We start from the raw sequence: 21,143 nt of genomic DNA on the forward strand, positions 1-21,143 counted from the left end.
ACAAGTCCAGAAAAATCTTCAAAAATAGCCATTCTGCCATCAGTGGTTCAACTGGAATGTTATGAAGCGATGAGAACTTTAAAGCATTCTTAATGTTATGAGCTTTTTGTATGCAAAGAAAAAATAGGTTTATGTTATGTTTGTGTCTCTCCACGTCACCGTAGCACCATTCTGGAGATTATTATGTTTATTAAGTGCAATGCGATGCGTAAAAAGACAGTTTAAGTCATTATAAGCGATAATTTTGTTGCCACTGGATGCAACAAATGCCTTGTTTGTAATGTGTTTTATAGTTTTGGTGTCATAGCGTTGGGACGCAGCCGTAACATTTCCGTCAGACGCTTGAGGTATTCAGCCAATCACAACGCACAGGATAGCTGACCAATCAGAACACACCTTGCTTTTTTTAAGAGCAAAAACCACAAACACATTCCATTAAACCAAATACACAAACTGAGGGAGAGACACTTGTGAAGGAAAGGTGCTTCCAGAACTCCAGTTCTTACCCAGATGAGCAGCTGCGTGATCACGACGTTGGCCATGGCGCAGGACAGGTGCAGGGCGGTGCGTCCGTCTCCGTCGCCGTACGTCTCGTTGACCTCTTCTTTGGTGCCGTGGGCCAGCAGGAGGACCACCAGCCTCAGGTCGTCCTCCACCACGGCCCGCAGGAGCTGCTGTCCCAGCGGCACGTCTGACTGAGGGAGACCCACCAGGAACAACTTCTGCTCGTACTTCGCCCGGATCCAACGCTCCTTCTCTTCCCTGAGAGTTACAACACAAACAGCGCTCAACTCTTTATACTTATAAACACACGGTTTGGTTTATCAGTGGTCATTCTGATAGCTAATACCAGTCCAGTGTAGGGAATCAAATCAAAACTCTGAATCAACTAAATCTATTTAGAAAATACACATTTTAGAACTATATATATATATATATAGGTAAATATTGCTGCTTGGTACTAGGTTTTATTATAAAAATTTAATCTCTCTCTCTCTCTCTCTCTCTCTCTATATATATATACACACACACACACACACGTATATAATTAATATAAATAATATACTATATATATATTCTGTATATTATATATATATATATATATATATATATATATATATATAATATTTTTTTCTACTTTCAAAAATGTTACTTTTTAAAAAAGATTTTTTATGAACTTAATAAATGTTACATATAATCAAGGCACAATATAAATTAAAACAATAAACATAAATGTATAAAATATGTAACCTTTTTCAATGATTTGTTTAAATGGTTGACAATTTTAAACTACATATTTTACCTTTTAATATTACATATTTGCATTAAATGCTTTATAGCAATAATGCTTTCAGATTTTAATTAGTGCATAAATAAAAAATGTATGCATTTTGTCCTGCTTTTAGAAATTCAACACCATTTCTATTTTTATAGAAAACGTTACAAATAAATTTTTACAATTTACTAAATGTTGTGTAATAATTGAACAAATACCAATTTAATAAAGCTGACAGTTATAAGCTATATATCATTATATTAATTTGTATTAAATGCTTTATAATAATAATGCTATAAATAATAGAGTGTATTTAATGCCTATAATTATATTGTGTATAAATTCGCTCGTCCCTAATATCACCCCCAGTCTTTCTCCTACGTCTGTGGCTTATTAATATCTGACAATCCCAGCAGAGTCCGAATTTCCGCCATAATCGTATCTTTGACTTTGAGGAAGTCCAGAGTAATTCTGTTATGATTATGATGGAGGTCACAAGGGAAGCAGGTTAAACGTACAAATCACGCATCCTCAGCCTCAACTTCCCCTGGAGCGCTTTCCGTCAGGATCTAGAGGGTTAAAGTCTGTCTGGCTATCGAAAGGTTACACATTGTGAACAGCATGTCTATCGTGGACAATACAGGAGTGTGTGCGTTGGGGGGGGGGAAGCCGTGTTTTTTATCGCCGCTGTCAGTGTTGTCAGTCCTGCCCGGTGAATCCCCACAAAGGAGGCCCTCTCAACGCTGGCCCCTCAACCCTCTAGGGGTCCGCCGGCAGCCCGCCAGATCGAAGGCCCAAAGAAAAGGGCTGAAAGAGACGCACTCGGACGAGAGAATGGAGTCCAACTCTTCAGACTTCTATCTGTTCCTCTCTATCACCCGGCCGCCCCCTCTCCTCTCTTCTGCTGGCATTCACGCCGCTAAATTAAAATCGATACTAGCCGATCTGAGCATGCTCAGTGGCGGTCTGACCCGCTGACCCCGTGCGGCGGGTGATAAGGGGAGCAGAAAGAAGCTGTTGTTCGCCTCGTCGGGGTGAGTGACACACAGAAGAGACTGAGTGAGAGAGAGAGAGCTGATAGAGGTAAAGAGAGTCTGGAGAGATGTCGGGTGACGGCTCTCCCCGGACCGGACTCCACAAAGACACGGACCCAGACCCACAGCGCTAATGTTGATCACAACAAACCAGATGATCCAGACAAATGAGTGTAGATGATATATACTTCATGCATTCATAAAGTTGAGTGACTACTTGGTAACTGAGTAAATCATATATTTTTTTAAATTAAATGATTTAAGATTCTATAATTCATTAAACTTAACATTTAGCTATTTATTCTATTTATTATATTATTACTTTATATATCATTCATTTTATTGCATTGAAAGCACATATATGAATGTACATTATTGCATAAAATATTACATAAATTATAATAAATGTGTACTATAAATGCAATATATATATATAAATAATTATATTTTAATATAATGTATTTAATGTTTATATAAGATTAACAATAAAAATACCTGAATAACGTGACATAATATCTAACATAATATATTATTACATAAAATATTATATAAAAGTATTCAACTGTTCCAAATAACTTTTATAAAAGATAAAAATGATATATATAAAAATATATATATATATATATATATATATATATATATATATATATATATATATATATATATATATATATATATATATAAACTACAGGTGTTTTTATTTGCATTCTATATATAATTTAATACAATAAATTTTTGCTTAATTTATCTCAAATATAAACAAAATACAAATATTTTTTTAAATCTTACAAATAACTGAATTACTCTGGAACTTATATTTGATCATTAGCTAATCAAAGCTTTCTGTAAACTAGACATTTTAGGAAATTGTAAGAAAATTAGTCCCATAATGCCAGTCAGTGCTAATTTACATACCATAGAATTTTTTATTTCATAACTTAATCATCTATATCTACCTTAATGCAGCAAAGGCAATGTTTCATGGCAGCTCCGCACGAGAAACCCAGCCAAACAAGTGATGAGCAAACACTTACACTTACATTTAAACTTGACTGAAACTTACAGCAGCAGCGATTGGCCGTATGATGGGAGCATAAGCGAAGCCACACCCCTTTATCATCCTCAAACAACACACTTTCTCTGACGGGGTCGAACCTATACGTCTCGCACACTGTCCCAAAAAGTGACAGAACTATGAAGGAGAGCGGAGGAAAAGCTCACCCCATCATCATGTCAACAAGCTCCACTCACGCACAAATCATTTCAACGCTCTGTAATCGGCGTCTTACGGGAGGTATAAAACGCCTTCAAAAAATTAATAAGAAAAGCATCCAAAAAAACCTTGACCTAAAATACTAAAAGCAACCACTTAGCGTCTAATGAAACGACTCTGTTTCAGAAGTGCGCTCTTACGCCGAACGACACCGGCTTTACGAAGCAGAACGAATGTTGTGGCATCTCCAAACTGATAATCTGTTATCCCGTGCCACCATTACGTTCCCCCGAAGACAATCGCGTGTGTACGAGCGAGTGTTGTTTAAGTCACTTCGGCAACAATGGCACGAGCTAATTAAGTAAGCCACATCTTTAAGGCTGTTTCCCTGAAAATCCTGACAGGTCTTTGTGAACAAGGCAGAGAGCAATTGAATGGACTCTGGGCACAGTGAATCGTTCTTCAGAGAGAGAGACCGTGTGTGTGTGTGTGTGTGTGTGTGTGTGTGTGTGTGTGTGTGTGTGTGTATAATTAGCCTCCCTCCCCTCCTACTTCAGCAGTCAATCTTTCAAAGCTTGTTTTTCTTCTGAGGAGACCCACCCTGTTGTTCTCTCTTCATCTGAATTCTTTACAGGAAGCCATCGCAGGGGTTTAAGAGGGTGGGCGACTCTTACACTCCAGGAGGAGAGCGCTTTAAAGTGGAGGAGGGTGAGTTTACACTAGTTTAACGAGGGAGAATCACTTTTGACAAGTCGAAAGGGACAGATGCGTTTCCAGGGTCACTGACAGTGACATTTAACGCGGTGAAAACGCGACTTTCTTTTCTTGAGGGGGAAACGAAAGGAGATGTTTTGATGAATGTTCACGCTGCTGTTTTCCTGTTAAACTCCCCAGACGGTCACGAGGTGGGCCGTGCGTTTTGCGCACCACTCAAAGGTCTAACCTTTGTAGGCACGATTGATTTCTAAAAGGTACAGACGAGATCGGGATCAAGGTGAACGGAGACGGGTTTGACATCGATACAGAAAGTCAAGAACCAACGATGGTTGACTGACGTGTAATCTAGCATGAGAAGTCTCGAGACAATTTGGCATTTCCCTCACAGTTTTTACAACAAGTTTTAAAATGAAGCAAAGCAAAACAAAAAAACTAATAATTTTGTAATAATATATAATAATAATAAACGTGGTGAAATGAATTGGTTTAATGTTGACTGTAAAAAATAAAATAAAATAAAATAAAATAAAATAAAATAAAATAAAATAAAATAAAACGTTTTTGGAGCTTTATTATATCTGTTCCTATTCAAAATAAAATAAATGATAAAATAAAACAAACTTATTTTAGGAGCTCTATGACATCTATCTGCATTTGAATTTAAAATAAAATATAAACAAATAGTACTTTTTGGTTTTTTTGGTTTTTTAAATACTAAATATTTGTCAACATCTCTCCATATTCAAATTAAAATAATAAAATTGAATAATGTATTTATCTAAAAAAGTTATTTTGAGAGCTCCATGGCATCTGTCCACATTCACTTTGAAAGTAAAATAAAACAAACAGTACCTTATTTTTGACTTGAATTTTATTTTATACACAATATAACAATTTTAAATAAGGTTACAGAGCTTCATGCCATCTGTCCACATCTGAAATGAAACCAAATCAAGTTAACAAGGTGTTTTTGAGCTTTATTTTACCTCTCTAAATGTAAAAGAAAAGAAAATCCGATTAGTGACAATTGCTGAACTCTTTCTATTAGAGATAAGATTTATAGGATGCGAGGACGCTCAGGGAAAACTGATCCAAATAGTCGTTAGTGACAGCACTTTACGAAGCTTCTCTCAGTCAGTTTATGGTCACCTGTCCTTAAAAAGGAAGGACGAAGATTTCAGGAGCAGCAACAGGCTTCTCAAATCCCCAGCCGCTGCCACTTGAAAGGAGAAGTGTGAAAGAGAGGAAGAGAGGGGCTGGTAATCCCGCCTCAGACTTTTGTTTGAAATGGAGACCCAATCCAAACACAGGGCACTGTGTGGAGGGCTTTATGGGAGAAAGCCGAGAAGCCATGAAAAGACACTTCCTCTCGGCAGGAGGAAGAAAAATAAAATGTGCAGCTTTAGCGTGTCAAAAGCGAGGGAGGGACGAGGAGGCCAGGAAAGAGTGATGAGATGGAGGGAAGATTCTCTCTGCAGGGGGAGAAAACCACATTCAGGAAACACACACACACACACACACACACACACTGGTACACACATATTTGCAGTGAATTTCAGGGTTGCTTGGGGGACATCGGGGGGCTCGAGTGTGAGAGAGACTATAAGGCTGAAAAGGAGACCAAGTACTCTTTATATCCAACTTGACTTTAAATGCTGTTAACTGCTTCAAAGGGAACGACAATAACATTAGCACTTAATAATGTCACTTAATAATAAATCATCAAAGTCAACATGAAATTAGTGCTGACCCCATTTACTTTCTCAACGTTTTATTGATGCGTGATTGATAAGTGCACATTATTCTTAAGAAAAAAGGTTATCTTTAATCGTATGTTATTCATAAAACGTGAATATTAATAATTAAATAAATATAAACACGCTTATCAATGTTTTTGAAATACAATAACAAACATTAAAATATATTACACTGCAAAATGTATATTTGTGGTTGAATTTTAACTGTTTACAAGAATATTTAAATTACATATATTTATTTAGAAAAATGAAATGAATATATTTAGTGAAAAAAAGGTATTTTATGCATAAGAATATGAGTAAAATAAATACACTTCATTCTAAATATAAATAAATATATGAACAAATTAAAAACTACTGAATTAAATATAAACTCAAAAAAATCAGTTGATAAAGAAAATGTTTATACACTTTTTCACTTGTTTATATATATATATATATATATATATATGAAAATATATATATATATATATATATATATATATATATATCATTATAAATACTTTTCATAAATGAAAATAAACATTACAATATAATTATATTAACAACAGTATCTCAAATACTTTAATTATATCTAATATATATATCGTACATAATGATAAAAAGATGAAAACATTTTAAATACTTGAATAAAAACTAAACAAATATGTAATTATCAGAAAAAGTGAATTTATCCTGACATAAGCAAAGTCAATATATTACAGCCCATTTTTCACAACAAATAATAACTGATAAAATCAAGTGTCACTAAACATCCAGAATTTATATATATATATATATATATATATATATATATATATATATATATATATATATATATATATATGTTCTTTGCGGTCAGCTGGAGTAAGGTGTTAAGTCAAGGTTTTACAAGAGCTTTTGTAGCATCACCTGACCCTAATGATCATGAAAACAGGAAAATGATTCCTGTAGCCCGGCCCAGAGTATCAGGAACACATGAATGCACTCCAATACGGAGAAAGAAACAACAGGGCAATTACTCAACCCACACTAAACAGCACACAGGGATTTATGAGAGGGTCCCTATGTAGAGCACACACGAGGGGAGGCGTCTCTCCAGGAGCAAGTGAAAGTGGATCATCTGAGACACAAACGACGAGGGCGTGGAGGAAGGTGGATGCCACCAATCAGAGCGCAGGGCCTGGAAGTGAATGGGTTCATGGAGGTAAGGGGCTCAGAGGAAGCACACAAACACAAAACAACCCCCTCAAACCCTCAAAAGACACATCAAACAGACCCCGAACACCCTCCCAGCAGGGAACGAGTGTTTGTAAAGCAGAGAGAGGGAGGAAGAGAGAGAGAGAGAGAGAGAGAGAGAAAGAAAGAGGGGAGTGTTTGCAATGAGACAGTGTCACACAAACACAGCTTTACTGTTTCTAGTCCAGCTTCAAACTTCATTTTATTACCCATATCCCAAACAGAAATCCACACTTTGATTGATCAAGAGTGCAGAAGTGACAGGGAAGACGTTTAGAATGTTACAAAAGATTCAAATTTTTAAACGTTCTTTTGACCTTCAGAGAGCTTTTATGAAATTCTGGAATAACAAACGAATCCTGCTTTCGGCAAAAATGCGAAGCGGCGTCACGGTCTTCAACAGCGATAACGATGAGAAATGTTTCCTGAGCGGCAAATCAGCACATTAGAGTGATTTCTGAAGGATCGTGTGACACTGAAAATGGCTTGATTTGATTAATTACGTTTAATCACATCCGAAATAAGTTTTTGTTTGCATGTGCGTGTACTGTGTTTATTTCTTTTATGTATATATAAATACACACGCATTTAGTATACATGTTGAAAAATGTACGTGTATATACATTACATATGTATTATAAAAATAAACATGCACGTGTATTTATGAATACACAATAAATAAACAGTGAGAACAATAACTCACTTGCTGGTTAGGATGCCCTTTTTTTTCCAAAAACATGTTAAATAAAACCGTGATCATATTTGTAATACATAATAATCATTAAATGAAAAATGATCAACATGAAATATTGAAACTGGGAATGTGCCGAGAAGCTGAAACATTCCCAAAAATCCACTTTAGGTTTACAATAGAAACCTTACTTACAGACAATCACATCTCTTTGCGGATACGAATTTCATATATAAAATAATTATCGATATCTTCGTTCTGTGCAATTAAAACACCTGTCCGAACGAGCCTACGTGCAGCCAATCGTCTGAGCAGCGGAAAAATGTCGAAAAATAAAGGCACGCTTCCTGTCTTGAATACATTTTCTGCAGCGAGCCGCGAGAGCGCAAACAATACTTTGAAAAATGCACCACATGAGAGCAAAACATATTTCCATTGCTAGAAGGGAAAAAGAAAATGTGCGACAGCAAAAGCAATTGATGATGTCAAACATTTATCATTCCAGTATTTAAGTCAGGCGTCTGTATGCGATGATGTATTTATAATCACGCTCCATTCCTGAAGCTTCATCCACGAGGAGAAACGCTGTAAAATGCACTATTTACTCGCTCTAATGCAGTTTTTGTAAATACTGAGGAAAAAAAAGATCGTTTTGTCAGTCCTTATCAAACGCGATATTACGTTAATCAACTGAGCTGTCAATCAAACACTAGCTCTCACCTGATTGGTTAAAACGGACAAAATGCTGTTATAATTCCGTTAATTTGAAGATCTACTCGCCTACAAGAAGCACTGCAACATAGGTGGGAAAAAACGGCAACGGAAGGCAGAGAATGAAGGCGGCGAGAGGACAGGTGGGAAAGAGAGGAAGGATTGACGGCGTGTAAAAGAGGGAAAGAGGTTAGTGAAGTGATTCATTTGTATTAGTGCCACTGCCCTGTGGCGAAGACGCAACGGCAAATTATTTCTGAAACAAACTGGAGGATCATCAGAGCTATTACCTGCTCTGGCCGAAGGGCATCATGTGTGTGTGTGTGTGTGTGAGAGAGAGATGCACAATCGCTATCTCTTTCAGTCCAGTCACAAAAGAGCAAAGAAGAGGAGGAAAATAAAGAGAGACATCATATATAAATATACAGACAGACAGATACAAATCAGTGTAATTTTTTTTAAATTAGTTTTTATTAATATTTCAAAGTTGTTCTTTTTTATTGTTTGTTTCCATTTTAAGGTTTATCGATTTTTCATTTTCATTCATTTTTTTTAATATAGTTTGTTTATTTTTTAAATCAGCTTTAGTTATTTTAGTTAGAAATTGACAACTGTTGCCTTGGCAGTTAACTGAAATTAAAATGAAAAGTAAACGTAAATTAATAATTAAATAATTATTTGAATATGAATAGTAACATATAACATTAATATTAACAGTATATATATATATATATATATATATATATATATATATATATATATATATATATATATATAATTTATTTTAATTTAAAATAAAACATTCAACAATTTTTATATAATTTCTATTAACTTTTAATTCAGCTTTAAACTGAAAGAAAAACTGTGAAATATTGCCATGGCAATTAACTGAAATAAAACAATTAAAAATACATTTAAATTAATGACTAAATGTGTTTTAAATATTTCATTTAACATTAATAATAATATTAAATATACATATATAAAATATTAATCTAAAAATAAAAATAAGAAGAAAATAATTATTTTATTTAGTTTCTATTGTAGACAAACTAAAATGTATAACTAAATATATAAAATGAATGATAATAATTTTAATAAATATTTAATGTAATTAAAGTTTATTTCTTCAAGGTTTCAGTTAATAACCCTGATACAGATCCAGATATAAGAGGTGACGTATTCAATTCAAATCGAAACCAGACGTGTGTATAAATCGTCAGCATCCCGTCTCACCAACAACTGAAGGAATTCTCTCAGTCTTGTGGCACACGGGTGCCAGGCAATTAGAGTCGACACGAAAACACACGCAACTGCCAACTTCTAATTTAAGCCCTGAAGAGCCTCGGATGAGCCGACCTCTGCAGCGCCTCTGTCCTCTCTACCCCGGCAAGATTGATAGCCACAGCAGAAATCACGCCAAACCTGTGTAAATCTATCATAAATCTATCAATCCGCTTAATAGAGTACCTGCAGAGCTCCATGATCGATTGACGCTGCTCAATAATTAAAACAATATTTAGAATTTCAACAGCTGGAAACGTCATTGGCTTTAAAGGTAAAAGGTACAAGAAAATATAGGGTGAAGCAAGCCGATATACACTTCAAAGTCACATCACCTTCCCCAAAAACGGCTCTATGATAATACATATCATTAATGCAAAAACTTAGCTTGAAAAGCATTCATAAAAATTTCTAATGTTTAACGAATTCTATGATTTTAAACTTATTTTTTAGATTTTAAATAAATGTAAAAATGCTGATTAAGTAAATCTCTATACTTTTACATTTTATGTTTTGCTTAGAATAAATAGTGCAACATTATGCAATATAAGAAAAAAATAATTCTTAATTAAACACACGACAATTATACTCAACTTTCAAGATAAAAATAAAAAACAAAAAATTTTTTTTAACAAAATTGCAGAAATTTTGATTTTAAACTTTCTTGAGTACTTAAAACAGAAATAATACAATGTAAAAAATTTAATTAAAAAAAATAAAAATTAATACATTTGTATATTTTGAACTTTAATTACCGCTGTAAAACACATTTGAAAATTCCTCATTTATCAAAAAAATGAATAAATACAAATAAAATCCATCAATCAATAAACCTATACAGTAATATCAGCAGTGTTAAGACGGCAGTACCAATTTAGCTTTCATTATGATCCCACAGAGCAAGACTTTGTCACATACGAGTATTTGTGTTCAGCTGTAATCTAGAGGCCATTACAGCAGCGCATGGCTTGTGTTATGGGGTTTAAATTAGTCATCAGGGCTGTAAATGAGCTGGGAGAACATCGAGACTTGTCACCCTCACTCGGATGTTAGTTTTCACCTCCGTGATGACTTTTAAATCAATCCTGTCTGACTGCATGGCGGTAAAACCAGCCCGATTACTCATCTCACTGATGTCAAAACACATTTTGATGACGCATATGTAATTGACCGTCCAAATGACCCATTCATAACAAAACACTCAAACGATGAAATCTTTAGCAAAACCGAAGCTTTCAAATTTCATATGTATTGAAGTAAAGCAACACACACACACACACGTTGGCATTTGTGGTTTATGAGGACTCTCCATCCATAGGTGTAATGTTTTCTATACTGTAAAAACTGTATGTTATTATCCTACATCAGTCCTACATCTAAACCTACTCTTTACAGGAAACTATAGGCCTTTTTAGATTTTCCCCCAAAAAAACTATTAATGTTAAGCCTTTTAAATTTCAAATTGTATTATCTCTGTCATTAAACTCATTTGTGTCCCCATAAATCACAACTGTCAACCCACACACACATATATTTAATTGTTATATTACAAATGATTATTACTATATCAGATCTAATTTAGACTACATAAGTAATTAATTGTTTTATGAAAAGCGGGACTTATTACGAGTTTTAATTTTATGATCCTATTCAGGGTTATTAACGTTAACTTAATTTTTTTCACCATAATTTATATAAAACTAAAATTATTTTTCAGTGACCATCTTTAACAAAACTGAAGATTTAAAATTTCATATGTATTAAAATAAAGCTTGTGAATTGTTGTAAATGCAGTACCTTTCCTTTTTATAGTACAAATGATTATTACCATACTAGTGTTTATACAGCTATCATGCAAGTAATTAATTATTTTATGACAACTGGCACTTAAAATGAATATTTTAAGTATTAATATTTTTATGACATCCTTCAGAGTTAATACTGTTACCTAAAACGTACATTTTTTAAATCTTAATTCATATTAAGCTAAAGTAAAATAGTTTCTATACATTTAATTAAAATTCAGTTTTAGTTATTTTTGCGCATCTGAAAATTAGAAATGTAGCCTTCATAATTAAAAGAAATAAACAATTAAATAATTTAAATATTTTCTTACTTCAGTTAATGTTTATTTTATTGAATTAAGGTTTAATAAATTTGTAAATAATATATATATATATATATATATATATTTATTTTAGCTAACTATAAAATTAGAAATATTGCCTTGGTGTCTAATGGCAAGCAAGTTTATGTAGAAACAAAAAATTGCCTTGGTGAGAAAAAATAGGAAAAAAAACAAATAAACAAAAACTAAAAAAAATAAAAAAAAATATATATATATATATATATATATATATATATATATATATATATATAAACCAAAACGCATAAATAGCAAAAAAACTAAAATAAATAAAATGAAAGCTAATTCACACACACACATATGTATATATATGTATAAATATATACACACACACACACACACACACACACACACACATATATATATATACACATACAATAATTATTGTTAAATTGTGAAAAAAATCAATGCATCCTGACGACTACATATTGAATAAATGTGCAGTCTGAATACACACCATGTTTCACCCATTACTCTTTGGCTGAGGAAAATCAGTTATGACGGTAATGAGATTTTCAGTTTTTGTCCGAGCGGGTGAGAGAATGAGTGAGCGAGAGAACAGAAGAAATGGAGGATGCCGTGAACCATCAGATTCTCCTGACAATGAAAAACATTCCCTCCTCCGGCGGTGAGCCCGTCCTGACGACTGAAGTGTGAGGGGGATATCAGCATCAATAATCTTTCATCAAGTCAAAAGCACTCGGCTGCAGCCCGCCAAGCACTCAATAGATAACTGTGAGCCATCACTCGCCGCCGAGAGAGAGAGAGAGAGAGAGAGAGAGAGAGAGAGAGAAGAAGAGAGACGGAGAGCTGAAGCACCCCGGGTGGTCAGGAGATGGAAAGGGTCATCTTCCTTTACACGCTATCTGCTGCACGCACTCTTTTGTAGGCCAGTTGTTACATCTTTGTTCACGCTCTTCACTGAAGGGAAATCCTGACAATGACTTGCATGCTACCAAGCTACACACAGATATTACAGCAGGTAAACTGAGTGCACAATATCTGTATTAGTGTATTAGTATCCGCACATGACCGTGTGTGACCCTGGAGAACGAAACACGTCTTGAGCCGCTGGGGCATATTTGTAGCAATAGCCAAAAATACATTGCATGGGTAAAAAAAAATATTCATTTGTTATACCTTTTATGGCGCAAATCTGTAGGATATTAAGCAAAGAGCTTGTTCCATATAGATATTTTGTTAATTTCCTACTGTAAGTATGTTAAAATCTAATTTGCGATTAGTAATATGCATTGCTAAGAACCTCATTTGGACAACTTTAAAGGAGATTTTCTCTTTTTTTTTTGCACTCTCAGATAAAATAGCTACATCTCGGGCCAAATATCGTCAGATCCTAACAAACCGTACATCAATGCAAGGCTTATTTATTCAGTTTTAGGTGTTGTATATAACTCAATTTACAAATTATACTCAAATTTACTCAATTTTTACTTAAAACAAAAAAATTACATTTTAAAATTTTAGTACAATAAAGTACTTAAAATAACAATTATTATAGCAATACATAACATATATGACACTTTAAAATAATGTGATTTTTTTTATTTTAGTATTATTTAAATACTATTATATTTCTGTTATACGTTATAATTATTTTTGCTCAGTTTTAGATTCTTTTTTATTCTGAATTGTAATTTTACTACAATTTATTACAGGTAACATTTCTAATTTTCATTTAACTGAAATTTCTCAACTAATAATTATTTATTTTATGTCAATTTAATTTCAAAGTTAATAACTCTGAATATTATTCTAAAATAGTCTTGAGTCTTAAAAGCTCTCAGAAAATAAATTAAATAGTTTTTTTTTTTACCATCAGAGGCTCTATCCATGACATAAATGAATGAATGAATGAATGAATGAATGAAAAAAGCAATATAATATGCAATTACCAGAGGTCATAAAAGCAGAATACATTTATAATAGCAGCCTTGAATAAAAAAATACAATTTAATTTTATATAGCACCTTTAATTGTGTTTTTCAAACTGCTTTTAAAAAAATTTAAATAAGAAAAAATTATTTATAAACTAAATTAATGGACATTTAACAAATAAATTTAATTATTATTAATAATAATAATAATAATTATATATATATATATATATATATATATATATATATATATATATATATATATATATATATATATAAAATTGTATGATAATATGAAGTCTCATCTTCATATTAAATCTGTAGGACTTCTTTTAATCAGGAACATCAGCATAGCTCTCTTCATCAAGCCACATTCAAGTTTGTAACACAAATATGCATAACAAATGATATGCGATATATCGTCAGTCCAAAAGCACGTCTCGGCACGATCTAACAGATAAAGGCATAAGTCAGAGTTCAGCAGCATTAAAATAAATCCTGCATTATGACGGCCGCGTACCCTCAGGAGTGACTGATACACCCCTCTGAGTGATGGATAGCTGTCAGTGCCACAGAGAGCTCTCTGTTCAGCCCCAAGGGGAGTGGTCTGGACTGTAATAGTGTCTTTAATTGCCACCAAAAACACTCTCTTCTCCAGGTCATTAGACAGATTGGGAAACACCTCGAGACATGGCCTGGAAGCGGAGCAGGTGAGCAGCTCCAGACAATGGTCTATAGACCCTATTATCTCCTGAAACATCTCATCTTCTCCAAACAGCACTAATGGAGCGATGATTGGGTCAAGACTCTCCAGTGATTGATCATGGATCTGACGCTACATCCCGAACAGAGTATAGTCTTCCCTTTCTTAAATGTTTGATGTCTGACTATGCAAAACAAAGCACGCTTTGAGATTTTAATACTTTATAGAGCCTCATTAAGAAAGCCAGACATTATTCACATTGACCACAAACTTGTATTTAGGCAAACGTTCAGAGTTTCAATTCAATTTATACCCGTTTAAAGATTATCATTTTAAAATTGAATAAACTCAGGTGACAAAACATTAAGAACAACACCACCAAAACGCTTTTTTTATGGTAAAAATGGCATAAATTTTTGGGTTTTCTGTGCATATTTTACACTTGCACAATTTAGCCAAATTATGCTATACTATTACAATATTTATTATTGCTATAGAAATAAAAAAATAATAGAAATAATAATTGTAAAATATTTTCAAGTTAATATTAATATATATTATATAATATATATGAATGTTTGTAATTATTTGTTTTATTCTTGTAGAAATATTCAGGAAGCTTTTAAAGCTTCTATTTTGTTACATTTTTAAAACAATTTTGTAAAAAGGTACTGGTTTGTTTGTTGTTTTAGAGCGGCAAAATAGCCAAAATATTCAAAAACAAACAAACAATGAAAGCAAGAGAATAATATTTTAATACTTCACTGTAAAAAAAAGGGCAATAATAAAAAAAAATGTACACTAATAGTAATATTTATGTCAATTTTTACTGCATGTAAAAAAGGTTTTTTACTATTATAAATAAAAACAAAAGAGATTTTAATTCTTATTAAATGTTACTAAAACATAGTATTTAAGTAATAATTTGTTATTATTCATGTGGAGAAGCATTTACTGTAAACCAAGCTGCTCTGAAACACTGAAAACACCAGATCACGAGCTGCTCGTGTCTAAAACTTTTACTATATAGCATCCTTTGCCGTTTGACGAAAGCACCAAGCACAATAGAAAAGAACGTTGCTGGCAAACTGGATGGAATCTTGGCTAATACCGTTACAACAATATTTTATTAGTTAACAAATCTTTTAGAAACATTCCTTCGCCTGGGAGAAAAGAATCGAATGCTCTGTACAGGTGACCCACCTGGTGCTGTCCACCCCGGGTTTGGTGTATCCCTCCACACAGCCCTCCCATACGCTGTTAGCCATGGCGTTCCCGATGGCCGTCATCACCATGCTGAGCTCCACGGGCCAGTCGTCCAGGTCCAGAGAGCGCACGCGGGACAGATGCGTGCCCAGGTTCCTGTGCATCCCGGAGCACTCGATGCAGATCAGAGCGCCCAGGTTCAGACTGGCCCAGTCCGGATCTGAGGGTCACAGACAGTTTTCTTACCAATATCTTACATATATCTCACTGATAGGTCGTAAGCGTTGTCTGGTGGGTCAAATCTGAAATCATTCGATTTTTACATAATACGATTAATTGTTTTTATTATTTTCAAGTGTGTGAATCTAGCCCAAAAATTTTATTTATTTATTTTTAAAAATTATTTTATTTAATGTTATTTTTAATCTAAAATGTCGAAAACTACCCTGCTAAAACGTCTGGAAATGTCTGTATTATTATATATAACTACACGGACACAGTATTATATATATAACATAAATATATAACAAATATATATATAACAAATATATATATATATATATATATATATATATATATATATATATATATATATATATATATATATATATATATATATAAATATATATAATATATAAATATTTATAAATATATATATAAATATATAAAATATATACATATTTATAAATATATATATATATATATATATATATATATATATATATATATATATATATATATATTTATTTGTCTATTCATAATAAATAAATATATTTACATTATTTGTTATCATTTTATTGTGGGTGAAACTACCCAAAAACACAAAAAATTAAGTGTTCATTTAATTATTAAAAATAACTGTAAATACATTTTCATTGTTTGTTTTATTTTATTTTGGATTATTTTAATATAGGTGAACTACCTATCAAAAACAGAACAATGTTTTTTTGTATTAATTATTCTATATATTATTTCTACTATTTTTATAACATGTTTGAACGTTTTTTATTATTATTTAACTTTTTTTTTTTTTTTTTTACTTTATTTTATATTATTACTTGTTAGTATTTTATCACATGATACACAACAATGGAAAAGACAAACACGGGATAAAATGAGATTGGCTTCTTGTTCAGTAATGTCTGCTGTCTCGATGTTTTACTCACTGGCGGCGTCACAGTCTGCACAGAAGCTGTTCCCCTCACATTCCTGATGGACTGGATGGTCACTGCATCACTTTGGCTTCCTAATCGAGACTACGTGACATAACAGTTCAGATATCACAGCCTGAAAGGAGCAGAAGGGCACACAAGAGCCATTTCCAGCCTACCTAAATGAACACATCTTACCTTGTTCTTGCTGCTCTCACAGGACTGTAGACTGGCAAATATCTGGCTCTCAATGGCCTGAACCCAGAGCTCTCTTTCCTCAAACGTTGACGCCTCGAAATGCCACATCTGACCCGTCAGGGACACGATGATGAACTCAAACGACTCCTCTTGCTCTGAAACACACCAAATGGGAGATGAGGGTCCACAATGGAAGCAGAAATGTTATGCTCCGTGACACAATTACATCCGATGAAATTATCAGAACGTATTTGATGTTTATTAAAAAATGTGTATATGTATATATATATATATACACACACATTGATATATATATATTTATTGATGTCCACTGCAAATGATAATTAGCACAATTACGAGGCCTCACAGAAACTGCCATGAAAGTTTTTTGCACACACACACACACACACACACACACACACACACACACACACACACACACACACACACACACATACAACAATATATTTTGTTTGTATGTGTGTATGTATATATATAACATAAACAGTATTATATATATATATATAAGATAAATATATAACAAATATATATATAAATATATAAATATTTATATATAAATATTTTTATAGAAATATACATAATATATAAATATTTATAAATATATATATAAATATATAAATATATAAATATATAAAAATATATATATATATATATATATATATATATATATATATATATATATATATATATATATATATATATATATATATATATATATTTATTTGTCCATTCATAATAAATAAATATATTTAATATATAAACATAACATTTTCTGAAATGTATACAGGAATGTGTGTACATTTATATATACATAATAAATATACACCGCACACATACATGTATTAAATAAATTAAATATTACATGAAATACTTATAAAATTTAAATAGTTATTAAATTAATACAAATATGAAATTGCAGGTTAAAGAACCAAAAACATAAATGCCATTATTTCCAAGTTTGAGATCATCTTCACTACAGGCTGAAAATACGAATATTTAAATGGCCAATATCCTAGGTGCATTATGGGTATCTGCGATTAGTGTCAGTTGCTGTTGTTCATCAGCATCGTAAAATCCAAGTGATTAAAAAGGTAAATACATCCATTAGAGTACTTATCTCATTACCAGTGAAGACTCATTATTATTGCAGCTGCCTAAATAGAATATAATGTGGGTTAATCATTCTGGTCACAGTAATTTCCACGTCGCAAAAACACACGCGAGGTGTTGCAATGTTTCTGCCGAGCTCAAATGAGGGGCGAGAGGTGAAAAACAGACCATCATTTCTGCAATTTGCTCAATATTCATTTCAAAAGCGTGATTACTTTGATATGTATGGGACGATGATTACACACGTGAGTATTACAGCCAATGAAGCGGCATGAGGCGAAAAGTAGTTCACAGGCTCATTCACTGCAGTAGTTCTACAGCAAAAAGGCGGTTTATTGGTATTAAAACGCACAACATAACACCATTTATTGACGCCCACTGTAAATGATCATTAGCACATTACCGAGATCTCGCTATTAGAGAAATTATCGTAAATTATCAAGGTCACATGCCAACTCCATTTTTTTGTTTTCGTAAATTGTTCCTCTACATTGTGAGATAAAAAAAAAGACACATATTTAACTGGGTTAGAAAGGATGTAATATAATATGTTTTATATATATATATATATATATTATTTATTTATTTTTGTCTATAACATAATAATAAAAATATATATATATATATTTATTAAAAAATATATCTTAGTATCTTAGTCTTTTTAATATATTATTATTTAATGCATTTAATTTTTGGATTTTATGAATAGAAGCTTCTTTATCATTTGGACCTAAAATTATATAAAACTAAAAGTGTATATATATATATATAAATATATAATGTATGTATATATATATATATATATATATATATATAATGTATATATATATATATATATATATATATATATATATATATAAATATATATATATATATATATATATATATATATATATATATATATATATATATATATATATATATATATAATATATATATATATATATATATATATATATATATATATATATATATATATATATATATATATATATATATATATATATATATATATATATATATATATATATATATATATATATATATATACACACACACACATATAAATTGATTCGCTATAATATGATTATTTGGACAGTATTGAGGTCTCAGCAATAAAGAATTTATCATGAATTATCAAGAAATTAAGAAATAAAAAACTACAATTTAAATGTATTATTATTCTTTTTTTGTATTATTATTTAAAACATTTAATTACTATTTTTTGTGTTTTACGAATGAAAGCTACTTTACCATGTTTAGTTGGAACCTAATGAACATAAAACCAAAAGATAACACACACACACAGAGATTATTAAATGGTACAAGGTCACTACCAGCTGATATTTCGGCATCCTCTCTCAATACTGTATAACTGTAAATGTTGAGTGTGGTTTTAAGGCAGCGGTTTATCTTGAACGTGAAGCGTATAGATCTCCGTCTGCTCTCATCAGCGATCAATAATCTCCATATAATGACTGGAACACACGCGTATGATTGTCAAAGACCGCATGGCCTCAAGCGAACGGCAACAATCCAATTAGTTTGACACCCTCCTCAATTATCCGATTTATTCACGGGACTTAACTCCAGGTCAGAGATCAATACAGAGCCAGCAGCTCTGTGTCTAAATCAAGGACTAAAGGGTGAAGGTCTGTCGCTCCGGTTCATCTCTCTGCTTTGTTTACATTTCATGCTTCTTTTTGCCGGAAATCAACCACGAATGCGTCTCACGAAGCTCTCTAACAGACACAACGTGGCCAACATGAGGAAACGCGTTTCGTACTTTCGGAGTGCGTACATTTACTTTCAGTGATCAGTAGATCTTGCACATATTTCATATTTTAGGGAATGCGTTTTGACTGCGGTGATACGGTTTCTCTCTTGCTATTACGAAAAGCAACACAATTATCTCGCACTGCACTGTCCAACGATTACACACCTCTGCCTCTCAACACAGACAATTATTCTGTTGGCTGGCCATCTGATAAATTAGCCATTACAACAGGTAATTTCAATACGGAGTTATTAAAAAAACTCCTTCTGATGTCAGCAGCTTGAAACCGTAGAGAATAGAGGATAATCGGCGTTCGTTTTGTGCTTTATTTGTTAGGCGGCGCACAAATAACAGTAATTGTTTGTTCTGTAATATTTCTTTGAATAAAAAGGAGTGTAAAAGTTTATCACTAAATCCCGTAAGCTGCCTGCTTAGAATTGAAATGCACTCAAATGCTGTCTAGATAGGTTCACTAGGTTTAGAAACATATCTTATCCCTCTCATGCAGTGGTCGAAATACATAATTCACATCCAAATGAACAACATGTAATAAAAAGAAAATGACTTGACCATTGCAAAAAAAAAAAAAAAAAAAAAAAAAAAATATATATATATATATATATATATATATATATATATATATATATATATATATATATATATATATATATATAAATATAATATATATATATATATATATATATATATATATATATATATATATATATATATATATATATATATATATATATATATATATATATATATATATATATATATAAAATAAAAGTAAAAAGGACCATTAATTGTAGCATGTCTTGTTTACAGGCATTTAAAATAATTAAAAGGCAATCTAATAAAATAAAATACATACTTTAAATTGGTTTGTTTTATTTATATTAATTTCTATTATTTTTGCCATATTAAATTTTAATTTAAATTTTTTTATCCGGAGGAAAAGCATGTGAACAACTGCAACAAAGCTATTTTTACAACACAAAAACAAACAAACAAAAAAAGCCTAATTCAAATGTT

General features: G+C 31.9%; 1 protein-coding gene across 1 annotated transcript in view; it reads right to left on the reverse strand.

The window, feature by feature from the left end:
* agap3 (ArfGAP with GTPase domain, ankyrin repeat and PH domain 3) overlaps positions 1-21,143 on the reverse strand; it is an 86,910-nt gene that overhangs the window by 2,848 nt on the left and 62,919 nt on the right. Inside the window, 5 exon segments of the mRNA XM_043225947.1 lie at positions 507-762; positions 15,849-16,071; positions 17,018-17,053; positions 17,056-17,107; positions 17,201-17,355. Coding sequence (XP_043081882.1) covers positions 507-762; positions 15,849-16,071; positions 17,018-17,053; positions 17,056-17,107; positions 17,201-17,355 — 722 coding nt within the window.

This window comes from Puntigrus tetrazona, chromosome 24, assembly GCF_018831695.1.
Source record: "Puntigrus tetrazona isolate hp1 chromosome 24, ASM1883169v1, whole genome shotgun sequence".
NCBI lineage: Eukaryota > Metazoa > Chordata > Actinopteri > Cypriniformes > Cyprinidae > Puntigrus > Puntigrus tetrazona.